The sequence below is a fragment of the Loxodonta africana genome, chromosome 4, assembly GCF_030014295.1.
Source record: "Loxodonta africana isolate mLoxAfr1 chromosome 4, mLoxAfr1.hap2, whole genome shotgun sequence".
In the NCBI taxonomy this organism is placed as follows: Eukaryota; Metazoa; Chordata; class Mammalia; order Proboscidea; family Elephantidae; genus Loxodonta; species Loxodonta africana.
Window position 1 is genome coordinate 187,466,726 of NC_087345.1, and position 16,350 is coordinate 187,483,075.

At 41.7% G+C, this 16,350-nt stretch overlaps 1 protein-coding gene across 4 annotated transcripts in view; it reads right to left on the reverse strand.

The window, feature by feature from the left end:
• CCNY (cyclin Y) overlaps positions 1-16,350 on the reverse strand; it is a 391,131-nt gene that overhangs the window by 83,878 nt on the left and 290,903 nt on the right. For 3 of the 4 annotated variants that reach the window (XM_023539756.2, XM_003420701.4, XM_023539755.2), the window contains one exon: positions 8,997-9,071. In XM_023539756.2, the coding sequence (XP_023395524.1) occupies positions 8,997-9,063 (67 nt within the window). In that variant the 5' untranslated portion in view covers positions 9,064-9,071. Of the gene's footprint in view, positions 1-7,449; positions 7,599-8,996; positions 9,072-16,350 lie in introns of those variants that run through there. The other variant, XM_010600260.3, reaches the window with a different exon arrangement.

Here is a 16,350-nt window from a genome sequence, read left to right on the forward strand (position 1 = left end):
AATTAGTAATTATTCATTAAAAATTTGATCAACTGAGGACTAATGATAACCCTAACAATACTTCAGTCAAGAATTTATTTTTAACATTTAGAACCTTATTACACAGAATGAAAATTAAATTCAATTTAGATCCATATTTTACAGAAAAGAAAATATGATTGTGTGATAAATGACTTTTGGAAATTAAAACATATTACATTAGGATAAAATTCTGTGGAAGAAATGGTATGGAAACACAAGTTCAAGAAGAAAAAAAATGATACGGAATTTCTGACTGCTAAGGAACGGCGTGTTCACACATTTCTGCATGACTGATGGTGGGTACCAAATCACTACTGTGTTAAGATTTCACTGGAGACATTTTTTAAGAGTGACAGTTTTATTTTAAAATATCAATGGTTACCATCAGAAACTGCATCCTATGATAGTATGAAAACTTTTTAAGGTGAAAACATAAAAATGCTTGGGAGAGTTCACAGTTTTTCCAAATTATTTCCATGGTATATAACTAAAGCAAAAGAAAAAAAAAAAAGTATGAAAATGTCTGGTCCAGAGCTTCAGTCAAAAACAAATCTTTTAATACTGAAGTGCAAAAGTATTGGCTAAAGAACCTGACGAGCCCTGGGGGGAGACACAGAACAACTGACAGGGACATGGAGAAAGGGCATCGCAAAAACCAGAGCCCAAAAAGGTGACGAATAGAACTGGGAAAGCGTAGGGGAGGTGGTGACAAGAAGAGTCACGGACTGCTCTGATGGCAGAGGTCGGTGGCAGGACACAAGGGTCAGCCAGCTTCTAGATGCCAGATCAAAGAAAGACAAAAAGGTCGGCTCTCCCATGATGCAGAAGTTCAACGCTGCCTGGGAACAAAAACATGACCCCAAACAGAGGAAGGCCACAAAACATTTCTCAATTTCAGTATTTCTGAAAGAATGTACAAAAAAAACAATGGCTCACATTTTTATCTCTGAATTTTAATGTCTACTTTGCCTCTGAGCCACTCAAGGGACAAGTAGTTTTTAGTCCTTTAATTATTTCAAGGTACTCTTGAGAAACACAGATTCCTCTCACATATACAGGGTTTTATTTTTGTCCAACATTTTTTTAAGGCAAGAACCTCTAAAAGCTATACTAATTTACCAAAAAAAAAAAAAAAAGTGTAGCTTGGCTGCTTTTACCTATTCTTAAGAGTAGGCAGGCTGTCACATCTTTGAAAAATAGTGAATTAAAATGGGTATAGATATATCCTGAAGATATAAGAGCAGTGACACAAATAGCCATATGTACACCTATGTTCATTGCAGCACTATTCACAACAGCAAAAAGATGGAAACAACCTAAATGCCCAAGAGCGGAAGAAAGGACAAGCAAATGTGGCACATATATACCATGGAATGCCACGTAGCTATAACGAATAATGAGGAGTCCACAAAACATCTTATGACATGGATGACTCTATAAGACACTATGCTGAATGAAGTAAGTCAATCAGAGAGAGACAAATACTGTATGGTCCCACTATTATAAAATGTTAAGAATGGACATACACATAGGAAGCAAAATTCCTTGATGGCTACCAGGGCTGGGAGGGAGGAGGAGGAGGAACCACTGTTGAGATATAGATAGTAGACACTGGTTACTTTTGATGATGGGAAAGGCAGTGCCAAATATGGGTGAAATCAGCACAACTTGACCAAGGTAAATAAAGACACTAAGAAGTTCACAAGAAAAAAGGGGAATTTCAGTAAATGCTATGTAACATATACAATTTTGCAACAGTAAAAACAACCAAAAAAGATGTGTGTGGTTACACAGGTAGATATGATACACATATGTATACAGGAAGGCATATATGAGTAAATGCACACATATATATAGGTGTATCTGTACGTATATGTATATACACGTTTGTGTGTGCTGCATATCTGTCCATACATATAACAAACCACACATGGAGCAGAGTTAGGCAGCCTTCTTAGACATACCCAAACAATTCACAGGATTGGTTTATTCGGTTAAAAGGCTTGGGAATGATCTCAAGGGACAAGTTAGTCAACTGCCATAACACAGTTCGCAAAGACAAATGTTCTACATTCTAATTTGGTGAGTAGTGCTGGGGTCTTAAAAGCTTTCAAGCAGCCATCTAAGATACAAATATTGGTCTCTACCCATATGGAGCAAAAGGAAATCAAAGGCTCAAAGAAGACTAGTCCAGAGGACCAACAGCCCACAGGAACCACAGCCTCTTCTAACCTGAAGTGAGAAGAACTAGATGGTGCCTGGTTATCACTACCAACCACAGACTTACTGAACCAATAGAGACTAGAAGAACCCACAAGACTACTGCCCTAAGATACCCTTCGAACATGGAATTGAAGCTATTTCTGCAGGTCACCTTTCAGCCAAATAGCAGATTGGCTTATAAAATAAACAATATCATCCGTGAGTAATGTGCTCCCTTAAACAATTAACTATGTGAGACCAAATGGCCAACATCTACCCAAAAGCAAAGATGAGAAGGCAAGGAAGGGAAGGGAAGATAGAGCAATGGAAATGGAACAAACAAGAACAGACAAAATGAGAATGCTGACACATTGTAAAAACTGTACCCAGTGGCATGGCACAATTTGTATAAAAACTGTTAAAGGGAAACCTAACTTGTTGTATCAAGTTTCACCTAAAACACAAGAAAATATTATTTAAAAAAAATAATAAAATGGCTAGAGAAAAGGAACAGACACCAGGTCAACTGAAATTCTTCCCTATAAGCAAAAATGATAGCATAAAAAGCCAAGGGTGGGCCAGGTAACTGATTTCTCTCTCACCCCATGAGGAATCCCTGGGTCACTTCTTTGTTGAATGGCTCCTGTACCAAGAAATTCTACAACGATATCCCATTTGTATGAACAAATGTAGAACAGTCACTCTGGGTCTGGGTAAAATATGCCTAACTGCATTCAGCTGGAAGGGTCCAACTAAATAAACACTCCATTATCATTTTGTTGTGGGGGAGTTTCCAATCTCTTTGTAAACAAATCTCTTAGATATCTAGAGGGAAAAGGAGTTGAACAGTCAAGAAACTCAAGATGACTTAAACCAGATACCATCTAAATTAAACCCAATCAAGAGCTGATGGGTGGGGAGCATGGCAGAGGGCTTGATTTTAAGACTCTGCAGAGCTGGAGGGGGTGTGCAATGCTAGGGAAGAAAAGAGGATGAGGGGTCTGCAGAGGAGGGAGACCTGAAAAGACAAAAGAACTACCTGGCAGTGGAACCAGGCAGCAGCTGCCCTGACAGTAAGTGTCATCACCTCAACAATGGTCTCATACCCACAAACCCATTCTCAACTACTGAAGGAGTTCATCAACCTGAAAGACAGGAGAGGTGATCAGAGCAAAAGAAAACAATCTAAAAGGTGCTGGGTGGTATACAATCTCAGATTGCAACATTTCTTCCAATTGAAAAAAGAGGGGGGGGGGCGGTCAATGGGACCTACAATTTTGAACTGGCTCTAGCACTCTTTGTAATGTGTGGGTCTTGTGCAATGGAAATACGATTTTATGCAAGCGAAGAATTATCACAGGTCAGGACAAGATTGCTTCCTGCTCAACCAAGGTGCCCATCAACAGACGAATGTATAAATAAATTATGGTATATTCACACAATGGAATACTACACATCAATAAAGAACAGTGAGGGATCTGTGAAACATTTCAAAACATGGAGGAATCGGGGAGGCATTATGCTGAGTGAAATTAGTCACTTGCAAAAGGACAAATATTGTATAAGACCACTATTATGAGAACTCAAGAAACAGCTTAAACAGAGACGAAAATATTCTTTGATGGTTAGGAGAGTGGGGAGGGAGGGAGGGAGGAAGGGAGAGGGGTATTCACTAATTAGGTAGCAGATAAAGACTACTTTAGGTGAAGGGAAAGACAACACACAATACAGGGGAGGTCAGCACAACTGGACTAAACCAAAAACAAAAAAGTTTCCTGAATAAACTGAATGCTTCGAAGGCCAGGGTAGCAGGGGCAGGGGTTTGGGGACCATGGTTTCAGGGAACATCTAAGTCAATTGGCATAATCAAATCTATTAAGAAAACAATCTGTATCCCACTTTGGTGAGTGGCATCTGGGGTCTTAAACGCTAGCAAGCGGCCATCTAAGATGCATCGATTGGTCTCAACCCATCTGGATCAAAGGAGAATGAAGAACACCAAGGACACAAGGTAATTATGAGCCCAAGAGACAGAAAGGCCCACATAAACCAGAGACTACATCAGCCTGAGACCAGAAGAACTAGATGGTGCCTGGCTACAACTGATGACTGCCCTGACAGGGTACACAACAGAGAACCCCTGAGGGAGAAGGAGAGCAGTGGGATGCAGACCCCAAATTTTCATAAGAAGACCAGACTTAACGGTCTGACTGAGACGAGAAGGACCCTGGAGGTCATGGCCCCCAGACCTTCTGTTGGCCCAGGACAGGAACCCTTCCCAAAGCCAACTCTTCGGATATGGATTGGACTGGACAATGGGGTGGACAGGGATGCTGGTGGGGAGTGAGTTTCTTAGATCAGGTGGACGCTTGAGACTATGTTGGCATCTCCTCCCTGGAGGGGAGAGGAGAGGGTGGAGGGGGTTAGAAGCTGGCGAAACGGACACGAAAAGAGAGAGTGGAGGGAGAGAGCGGGCTGTCTCATCAGGCGGAGAGCAATTGGGAGTATGTATCAAGGTGTATATAAGTTTTTGTGTTAGAGGCTGACTTGATTTTTAAACTTTCACTTAAAGCACAGTTAAAAAAAAAAAAAAGATTGCTTCCTGCTTTTTTCATTTTTCCTTCATTCAGCCATTGTGGTTGAGCAATTATTCCGCGCCAGGCACTAAATAAGCAAGACACTGAAAATACTGAGGTCCAGTATTACACGTTCCCTTCCCTCTAGGAGCTAATAGGCGAGAGACAGGAAGCAGTTTTAAAAACCCTCATCTGGATCAGACTGAAAAGAGCAAATACAGGAGACTTCGGGAACGCACCAAAGACCCACTTAACCCAGCAGAGGGTCAAGGGAGCTTTCAAGGAGGAAGTGATAGCCAAAATCAGCCTTGAAAATCGAAGGAATTAGCTTTTTGGAACATGGAAGGGGAAACCCAGATAGATGTAAAGGAGCATGAGGTCCAAGCGGCACATTTGGGGAACTGCAAGACATTCAGTATGGTTACAGCATAAGAATAAATAAAACAGTCGCCACCAAGTCGATTCTGTCATGGCTGACCCCACGTGTGCCACTGCAGAACTATGCTCCACGGGGTTTTCAATGGCTGATTTTTCAGAAGCAGATCTCCAGACCCTTCTTCTGAGTTGGCTCTGGGTGGGCTCGAACTTCCAATCTTTCAGTTAGCAGCCAGCCATTTAACTGTTTGTGCCATAGGGACACCATGGCTAAACAGAGGTGTAAAAAGGAAAGAGGAAGTAGGATGGGAAGGAAGGTAGTGGGTTGGATCACAAAGGGTCTAGTCTACTGTGCTGTCTAAGGTGTTTGGAATTCAATTGAAAGGCAACTGGGGAGACATTAAACAAGTTCAAGCAAGCAAGTTAACAATCAGAGCTGATTTACAGAAAGTCCCTTCACCTACAGTGGTGTAGAGGTAAGACTGGAGAGGGGTGAGGTCAAAGGCAGAGAGACCAATCCAGGGGCTGCTACAGTAATCTAAGTGAGAAATTATGAACCCGAATTAAGGTGGCAATGGGAATGAGAAAGAAGAGCCAGATTCAAGGGATATTTAAAAACTAAAAATCAATAAATCTTGGATTAGCTGGATGCAGCAGCATGCTGGTAAACGTTTGACGACTCTCCACAAAACAGAATGACTTGACTTATAGTATTTGCCAGTTAAAAAAAAATTTGCCAGTTACCATGGTGTAAGTACTTCCACCAAGGCTATGATGTCACAGAACGTGGAGCTGGGAAGTGATGTGCACAATCGGCTCCAGCACCACTGCCTTCATGGAAGAAATGAGAAGAGGGAAGAGGCTAGGAAAACTGAAAGGCTTTCCTGGTATGGGGAACGGGGGGGCGGTGCTAGAAAATGCAGGCGGTTCATTAGAAGTAATAAGTACTGTTCGGCACATATTGAGTTAGAGGAACCACGAGCCTTCATTGTAAAGATGTCCAGCAGGCAGCTGAATACACATATTTTGAATGCCACAGAGAAAAGTCTAGCTAGACGTATAGCTGGCACGGAAGCCATGAGGAATTCTATGCAGACCAAAAAGAGGACAAAGTACCAGAACCCTGAAAAACACTAATATGATAAAATGGATGAACATATTTATTAAGGTGTCTTAGTAGGGGCTTACAGAAAGAGAGAGAACTTCTCAGGGCCAATTTTCCAAAAACCAATGCTCTGAAAATCAATTCACCCAAGAATTACTTCATGAAAGTAACCAAATTTACCAATTTATAAAAACTTGTTTCTTTTAACTAGCTACAAAGGGTTTGTTCAATAGATGAACTGATTTTCAGCAAACTGGCCTGTTTAAAGATAGGAAGCCAAAATGGAAGAAGTTTTAAGAAGCATGCAATAGTAACCGGCATCAAGTGCCACGATGACAGAGCAGGAGACAAGAGAGGCAAAACGGCCTCGGCACACTCCCCAGAACGGCACTGGTAGGATGGTTACAGCGGGTTGAAAAATGAATGTAAAGTTGACGTAGAAGCTCTCACTAAACAGAGGAGCAGAGATGGTAAAGGGTATTATGTTTTCTTTTCTTGCTTTAACCTGAAAGATTCAAGTATCTTCCACACTGAATAGAAAGATCCAATATTCAAAGAGAAACTAAAGAAGCAAAAGAAAGGGTCAGAGTAACTGATGCCCTAATGTTCCAGAAGAAAGGGGATGAAATCTAGAGCAAAGTTGATGGGTAAAGTATACTTCCCCAATCCATTTCTGGAGCAATTCACCTCTTAGGTCACTTCCCTTTTACCGTATCGATCAAGAGGTGGCATCCACTTATAGGCTCTAACGTAATTCTGTGTGAATCTTGGCAAGATTACTAGCCATGAACATTTTCTGAATGATGCTGGTCTCTGTTCCCCGAATTTATCTTACAACTTGTTTTCACACTATCATTAAGTGTCTGCAAGAAAATGTTTTGGACTTTCATTTTTCATTGTTTTAAACCCTCATCTCCAATACCACTTTCTTCCCCTTCTGATAGCCTACCCCTTCCAATGGCTTCCCACATCACCCGGCCAAGAGAAAAAATTGTTTTTCTGTAGCCAATTGTTAAGTGAATTTAGCTTTACTCAAAGTAAGGTGGAGCTGGTTCCTGATTCCTGAGAAATAACCCCTGGAGTAACTGGGGTGCCTTGGTCTGGGACTTCCAGGCCACATCTGAGGATTCATGCTGGCAACCTGGGGCTCCCAAATCGGAAAAGACTCACCTGAGAGGCCAATATCAACTAGCATCAGGAGACATGATTTAGCTCTGCATGCAGAACTGGCCAATAAAACCTGGAACTCGAAGGCTCAGAGAGCTTCCTGGTTGGCAAAGGGAAGGTAAGTGCCCTCTCTGGAGACGTGGCAGCTTCATACTGGGAATCCTCCCAGACCTCACCTGTGTATCTCTTTCTTATGACAATTCTGATTCGTATCCTTTTGCTATAATAAAAAAAAACTTCCTGTGAATTCTGTGATTTGTTCAAGTGAATTATCGAACCCAAAAGAGACGGGGCAGCCAGTAGGTGAGAGTGAAGGTGTCGTGCAGTCTCCCAAACTTGCGGCTTGGCAGTCTGAAGAACAATGCCTTTTAACCTGTGAGCCTACTCTAGCTCCATGTGGCTAGGGTCAGAGAGGGGGCACCAGGTAGGTGACTGGTGTCAGAGATGACTGAGAGGCACGAAGGCGGAGACTGGATCGATCTCCACACTTGGGGGAATGGATTCATGCTGATTCTTATCCACAAACCAAAACATTCAAAATCTGCTTCACAAGTATTTGATGCCCATACTGATTTATTCTTACTCTGTGGAACGTATTTATTTTTCATCAATGTGCCAAATTCTTTCAGATGAAGTCAATGTCCTGCTTAATTTATTATTAATTTTATGTCAGCATTATATCTTGCCAAAATTGTTACCTAACCATTACTGAAGGGTTACCAATTCTTACAAACTTCATTTCTTAAACATTATTTGGTTACTTCTAGTCAATTTAGGATCTTCTCTAAATTAGAGCTTAGTAACTTGCCAAGAGTCAGAGACAGAGTGTAGGACTCCAGCAATCTAACACCCTGATCACTACAATACGCTGTTCTACAAGAATCCAACTTGAGAAGATTCGCTTTCATTGTATTGTGTTCATTTATCTCCTCTTTGGATCCAGGGGCCAGGGTACAGTGAGATAACCCAGGAGCTGAAAAGACAGAAAAACCCCTGGGAGAAATCTCCCATATACCAGGGATGAATCACAAGGATCAAGGGTCTATAAGAATACCCTGGTTATTGGAAGTCTAGCAAAAAAGAAAACATCTTTCCGTAGTCGACTGGTTCAATTTGGTTTTCAAAGACACAACAGAGGTAGTTAACAGTGCTTTCTTTTAAGTATACTGTTTTACTTTTTTTTTTACATACTGTCTAAACTAATAAACACTTCTGATTTTTGAAAATGTATGCAAACATCAATTGTAAACGGGAAATTTCTGACTCTCAGGGTAGAAACTCCTGTTATTCAGTATATACAGAAATAATCCAACTAATAGGCAAAATGAAGGTAGTTGCTTCAAATAGATGATTCTACAAATTGCTTACTTCAAAACACAGAAACCCCAAGGAACCACCACCAAACAACATGCTGGGGGGTGGTGGCGGGGCATTACAGGAAATTCTACTTCTCCTTGAAAATCAAATATACTTAAAAGTCAAGACCTAAAATAATTAACATGAGTCTCTTTAAATTTTCTTTAAGAAACATAAACAAATTAGTAACCTACCGTCTGTCTGAGATTTACTGAGGAATATTGTGCTGGCCCGAGGATGGTCTGAAGGATTGAATTCCATGTTCAAATCTTTAAAGGAAGAAAAAGAAAATATATGAATAACCATCTGATAACCAAAGAGAGCTAAGACTAATTTTCAGATTTTTTAACCGTGAGTTGCTAATACACTCAAGGATACTGAAACTCTACAATTGCTGTGTTAATAGATTCTTCCAGGTTCAACTTAGCACTGCTATGTGGAAGCAGGATAAATGCATGTAGCACATTTTACACACATTACATACGGCTTCCATGTCTGTTTGCCAAACAAGCCCTCCCTCCCCCCAGGTATTTTTGTAAAAAAAAAAAAAAAACTGGCATAGTGACACTTATGAAAACACTTCGTGGAGAGGGTATTCGCACATTATTTGTGTAAAAACACAGTACTTAAAAATCAGACACTTGGCTGGAGATCTGTCAGCCTAAAATTCCATTTTCTTCTGAGAAAGTCTGCTCTGTGCCAGGAAAGTGGCAAAATAGCAGGACAGAGTTACAAGATGTAATTAAGGAGAGTTATGTGCGACAGATAAGTAAATGGTACTTCCTTGTTAAAGGGGATTACAATAGGCTATCTCAGCTATTAGGCATCCAAACATCCTCCTTAATTATGACTGCTATTTTCTGAAAAGGCAAAGCTTATCTCTTGCAGCAAAGGCTGCAAATTGGTCACCTGTGGGCCTAATCTAGGCCACGGATGTATTTTTTTTTTTTTTTTTAATTTTTATTAAGCTTCAAGTGAACATTTACCATTCCAATCAGTCTGTCACATGTAGGTTTACATACATCTTACTCCCTTCTCCCACTTGCTCTCCCCCTATTGAGTCAGCCCTTACAGTCTCTCGTTTCATGCCAATTTTACCTTCTTCCCTCTCTCTCTGTCTTTCCATCCCCCCTCCAGTCAAGAGTTGCCAACACACTCTCCCGTGTCCACCTGATTTAATTAGCTCACTCTTCATCAGTATCTCTCTCCCCCCCACTGACCAGTCCTTTTCATGCCTGATGATTTGTCTTCGGGGATGGTTCCTGTCCTGTGCCATCAGAAGTTCTGGGGAGCATTGTCTCTGGGATTCCTCTAGTCGCAATCATACCATTAGGTGTGGTCTTTTAATGAGAATTTGGGGTCTGCATCCCATTGGTCTCCCGCTCCCTCAGGAGTTGTCTGTTGTGTTCCCTGACAGGGCAGACATTGATTGTGGCCGGGCACCAACTTGTTCTTCTGGTCTCAGGATATTGTAGGTCTCTGGTTCAAGTGGCCCTTTCTGTCTCTTGGGTTCTTAGTTGTCGTGTGACCTTGGTGTTCTTCCTTTGCCTTTGCTCCCGGTGGGTTGAGACCTATTAATGTATTTTAGATGGCTGCTTGTTGGCATTTAGGACCCCAGGTGCCACAATTCAAAGTGGGATGCAGAGTGTTTTCATAATAGAATTGTTTTGCCCATTGATTTAGAAGTCCTCTCAAACCAAGTTCCCCAGACCCCAGCCCCTGCTTCGCTATCCTTTGAAGCTTTCATTTTATCTCGGAAACCTCTTTACTTTTAATCCTGTCCAATTAGGCTGACCTTCCTTGTTTTGAGTGTTGTCTTTCCCTTCACCCAAAGCAGTTCCCATCTACAGATTGATCAATAAAAAGCCCCCTCCCTCCCTCCCTCCCCCCTTTGTAACCACAAAAGTATGTGTTCTTTTCCGTTTTTTCTATTTCTCAAGATCTTATAATAGTGGTCTTATACAATATTTGTCCTTTTGCAACTGACTCATTTCGCTCAGCATAATGCCTTCCAGATTCCTCCATGTTATGAAATGTTTCAGAGATTCGTCACTGTTCTTTATCGATGCGTAGTATTCCATTGTGTGAATATACCACAATTTATTTACCCATTCGTCCGTTGATGGACATCTTGGTTGCTTCCAGCTTTTTGCTATTGTAAACAGAGCTGCAATAAACATGGGTGTGCATATATCTGTTTGTGTGAAGGGTCTTGTATTTTTAGGGTATATTCCGAGGAGTGGGATTTCTGGGTTGTATGGTAGTTCTATTTCTAACTGTTTAAGATAACGCCAGATGGATTTCCAAAGTGGTTGTACCATTTTACAATCCCACCAGCAGTGTATGAGAGTTCCAGTCTCTCCGCAGCCTCTCCAACATTTATTATTTTGTGATTTTTGAATTAATGCCAGTCTAGTTGGTGTCAGATGGAATCTCATCGTAGTTTTAATTTGCATTTCTCTAATGACTAATGATCGAGAGCATTTTCTCATGTATCTGTTGGCTGCCTGAATATCTTCCTTAGTGAAATGTGTGTTCATATCCTTTGCCCACTTCTTGATTGGGTTGTTTGTCTTTTTGTGGTTGAGTTTTGACAGAATCATGTAGATTTTAAAGATCAGGCGCTGGTCTGAGATGTCATAGCTGAATATTCTTTCCCAGTCTGTAGGTGGTCTTTTTACTCTTTTGGTGAAGTCTTTAGATGAGCATAGGTGTTTGATTTTTAGGAGCTCCCAGTTATCGGGTTTCTCTTCATCATTTTTGGTAATGTTTTGTATTCTGTTTATGCCCTGTATTAGGGCTCCTAGGGTAGATCCTATTTTTTCTTCCATGATTTTTATCGTTTTAGTCTTTATGTTTAGGTCTTTGATCCACTTGGAGTTAGTTTTTGTGCATGGTGTGAGGTACGGGTCCTGTTTCATTCTTTTGCAAATGGATATCCAGGTATGCCAGCACCATTTGTTAAAAAGACTATTATTTCCCCAATTGACTGACACTGGTCCTTTGGCCACGGATGTATTTTTGTTTGATGCATTTTCTTTCCTTTTTAAAAAACTTTGTGCTGACGTTAAAAAAAAGATTTTAAACACATTTTAAAAATAAAGTAAATTTAAAAAACCAGCTTCTAGATCCTTTGGCAACACTGGACCCTATCTCAAAGGTCACAATCAACGAAGGCACTGCTGCTCCCTGAGATGAGCCGTGCCATCTTCAGGATTCCCATTCAGGCACCCAGCATCCTCTCTTCACTGCTGGACCTTGCCTTAGCTCTGCCGTCCCTGCCTGAAAAAACTCTCCAAGGCTGGTTCAGCTTGGTATGAACAATCTGCAATTCCACTAAAGACATCTTCCAGAAAAAAAAAAAAAAAAAAGATCCCAAAGGGAAAGAATGGCTAAGCAAAATAGAAAAAAATTGAATTATGGAGGGAAAAAGAACTGATTGAAATTATTAGGAAGTCAGAGAGGTCTTCAAATCAGCTTAAATCACCACAATAAAAACGATTTTGGGTTCAATTCTTCCAATAAATTTGCGAAGGAACCTACTCAACACTAATAAAACAGATGGTAACTATTCTTGCTTTAGCTGCTGATCAAGCCAAAGATAAAGGAAAACAAGGAAGGTCATTTACACGGAAGCAGGCTGTCACATCTTTCTCCCCTCCCAGCAGCTGTGGGTTCCGACCACCACCCTTTCCTTTAGTAGCAGAGTGCTTAATCGCTGTGCCACCAGGGCTCCACGCACACTGCAGGCAACACTAAATCATTGATCCACACAGACTTATCGTTAGCAAACCTTTGAAGTTGGGCTGTTTTCCTATATTCACCAGTGGCTTCCTGGACTACAGCTCCTGACCTCTCACCTGGCGCTTGCTTAAAGAAACACTTAATTTTAACCGGATGCTACTCCAATTACCTGGTCCTCCTCCTACAAGAAATACGTAAAAGTATACACAGTTTCACAGCCATAGGCATTAAGAGGTTTTGATGGAAGGAAAAAATTGGGCGAAAGAGACACTTAAATTTTACCTGTTTTCAGCTAGATAAAGTTAAGTCAGTAATTTCCTAGTGAAAAGGATTCTTCTTTACAAACGGGTTTTCTGCTTAACTAGAATCTTGTTATAAAGAGGTTAAATAGCAAATATGTTGAGTTATTTTTTAAAGACGTCTGTATATCAAAAGCATAAGAACAAATATGTAATCCCAACCATGATGGACGCTAGTAACTTCCAAAGCCTTAGCCTGTGGTCCCCATAAATGAAACACAGCGTGCTCACAGTGCCTAAACGTCGGGGACCACACTGGGAAATCAGTCCCCAAGGGGAGGGACCCTCTGACTGCCTAAATACAGGATGACCACAGGTCGTCACTGAAAAATCGACCTTTTTCCCTAACGGCCAACTCTGATTCATCTAGCAGACTTCTCTTTGAGACCCACTTTTATTCTTAAAATACATTAGTAGGAGTTTATAGAACACTGTAAGTAAAAAATGTAAAGCTTCCCTTTTTTTTACGTTTTTAAGATTCCTTTAAGGAGCCCTGATGGTGAAGTAGTTAAGCACTTGGCTGCCAACCAAAAGGTCAGTGGTTCGTACCCACCATCCGCTCCGAGGGAAAAAGACATGGCAATCTGCTTCCATGAGGATTTACAGTTCTACCTTGTCCTACAGGGTCACTAGGAGTCGGAATCAACTCTATGGCAACAGATCTGGTTTTAGTTTGCTGGTGCAATGGTTAAGCACTCGGCTGCTAACCAAAAGGTCACTGGTTCAAACCCACCAGCAGCTCCGTGGGAGAAAAGACCTGGCGATATGCTCCAATACAGATTATAGCCTAGAAAACCCTGTGTGGCATTTGACTCCATCACATGGGTCGCTATGTACCAGAATTGACTCTACGGCACCTAACAGCTATTCCTTAGGAAATGAGATGCTATTTTTAAGTCCGAGAGCTGTCCTGGAAAACAATCCCTGACTATCTAGAGACTAGCATTCTGTATGATAATCTTAATTCATAAACTCTCCAAATTACGGTTCTGCACTATCCTATGCACAAGCCCTGAAAACTGCTAACGGGGCATTTGTTATCAATACTAGCACATCTAGAGGGCTGAGTGCTATGCCGCCATTAACAGATCATGTGAAGAACATTTTCTGGTGTGGAAATACACATACCATATGTCATTGTGTGAAGAAAGCAGCACGGTATCAATTCGGGAGAAAAATATGTCTTCACACAGAAAACAGATTAAAAGAATATACACCAACATTTGATGTCTGTTGTCAGCTGCAGTCAAGTCGATCCTGGGACCCCGTGTGTGCAGAGCAGAACTACTCCATAAGGTTTTAAGGCTGTGACCTTTCAGAAACAGATTGCCTGGCTTGTCTTCTCAGGCGCCAACCTTACAGTTAGTAGCTGATTGCTTAACCATTTTTTTAAATAAGTTAACAAATAAAACATTTATTGAAAATTTTGTACTGCTTTTAAATTGGAAGAGTGTTAACAAACTCGTTGCTGTCGAGTCAATTCCGACTCATATGAGTGGGGACAGTGTAAGAGCCTCGATACTGACACACGATGACACACGATGAGTCAGAAGTGAAGATTTCACTATTCCTTCTATGTCACTAAAGGACTCCTACCTACCTTTGAATAATGTCATTAAGTGATTTTTTTACTTTTCTGTGTTTTCTGCATCGAACATAATCCGTTGGTCTGCTTCTTTAGTCATTAAAATACTAAATTTAAGAAAACAATCTGTAAAAATGATTTTGAGCCTTTATCAATCTCTAGGTGGTTGGACACGGAGCGCTGATGGCACAATGGTTATGAGACTGGCTATTAACCAAAAGGTTGGCAGTTAAATCCACCAACCGCCCCTTGGAAATCCTGTGTGGCAGTTCTACTCTGTCCTATAGGGTCACTATGAGTCAGAATTGACTCGACCACAGTGAGTTTGGTTTTTTTTAGGTGGCTGGACTATTTCTCCAGCACACGCTGATGTTCACAGGTGAGGCACCTGAGCAATCCTGGCTGCCTCTGTGCATTCCTTCCCTGAGGTCAGAGGAGACTCCAGCCACTTCCGCTCCCTGGAGGAACTCACTCTAAGACCCTGAAAGGAGGTGCCCTCATCTTCCACCCGCACCCCTGTGTCTCTACACGTGTCCTACCTGGGCCATTGATTCCACACAAAGGTCCCCTGCTGGCAGGCAGCACTTAGGCTGTGTGAAGAGACAGGGAGCCATAAAGGAGAAGGGGAGAATTCCCTACTTGTTCTTCTATGGGGAAAGCAAGCAGCAGGAATTATGTTTCAGGCCCTTCCTATGGAAGATACCCACCAAGTGTGAGACAAGGGAAAGGTTAGTCTATTCTAGGTTTAATCAGACCCTCTCTTGCATCACAGGTGGTTTCCTGGATGGTGACAGACAAGGGACCATCTTTATCCTGCTGAGTAACACAGAGCAATTCGGAAGTTCAAGGAGCCTTCATGTCAGTGTCTGACATGATACAAAGGAGGCAGAGGAGCCCAGAGAGCTTGGCAATGACAGACAACGTGGACCACAACTCCAGCCTCTGGCTGGAAGTCCAGAGTCCAGAGCTTTGCCCACTCTCCCTGTTAGGGGGGCCCTGACTGTCCTAGAAGGACTGGCGCCTGAAATACCAGGGAGGCAGAGGCTGATGCAGAAGAGAAAACAGACGCCCCAAAGCTAGGTTCACACAACAAATCATCCTTTCCAAATTCTCCTTGGAATTTAAATTTTAGGATCCAGATCCTAGAACAGGTAACCAGGAGGTTTTCACACAAAGAAAAATTGAGGAATTCTCTGCTTCTGGGAACAAGGTGTGCTGCTGAGGAAAACTTCTGAAGTCATCACTGATTTTTATGGGGAAGCATACTCAGATGTTTCTGCACACTTTAGGGAAACTTTGATGAGCCTTCCTGAATGGTACGTGGAGAAAAACATTTAACAACATGACAGTTTGCATTCTTCTCCAATCCTAACCCAGACTCACATTCCACAGTGGAAGCCAACAGCTACCTTTGTACAGGACAAGTCTTAAAGGACTGATTTCTCTGAGTGTCCTTAATGTGAAGGCAGGCCAAGGGCATAACCCAGGCTTATCTAGCACGGACTGAAATGTGCAAAAAGGCAGAGTACAAAGTTACATGCTGGCGTTGGCATTTAAACAAAAGCCTAGAACAGTCAGGTGTTTCCTTTGATTCAAGTTTAAGAGAGCAATCCCAGACCTCAAAAGAAATATGGCAATTACCATATGTGCTTTGGCAAGGGAACGCCAACTTTTGGGAGAACAGAAAATAGGAAAAGGCACCGTTCTCACAAGCCAACCAAAATAAACTCACTGTATTGCTCAAACTAAACACACGAGGTCAAGCATGACCAAATAGCTGCTTCGGCCATGAAGAAAAGAAAGCCCACACTGCAGAGAGTCAGGAAAGTGACACCCAGAAAGTGTACAATGAGCTGGAACACTTTTTAAGCAGTGTGCGGTGGTCTCAGTTCAGCTCAGTGATGCTTCTGAATGGGAAGA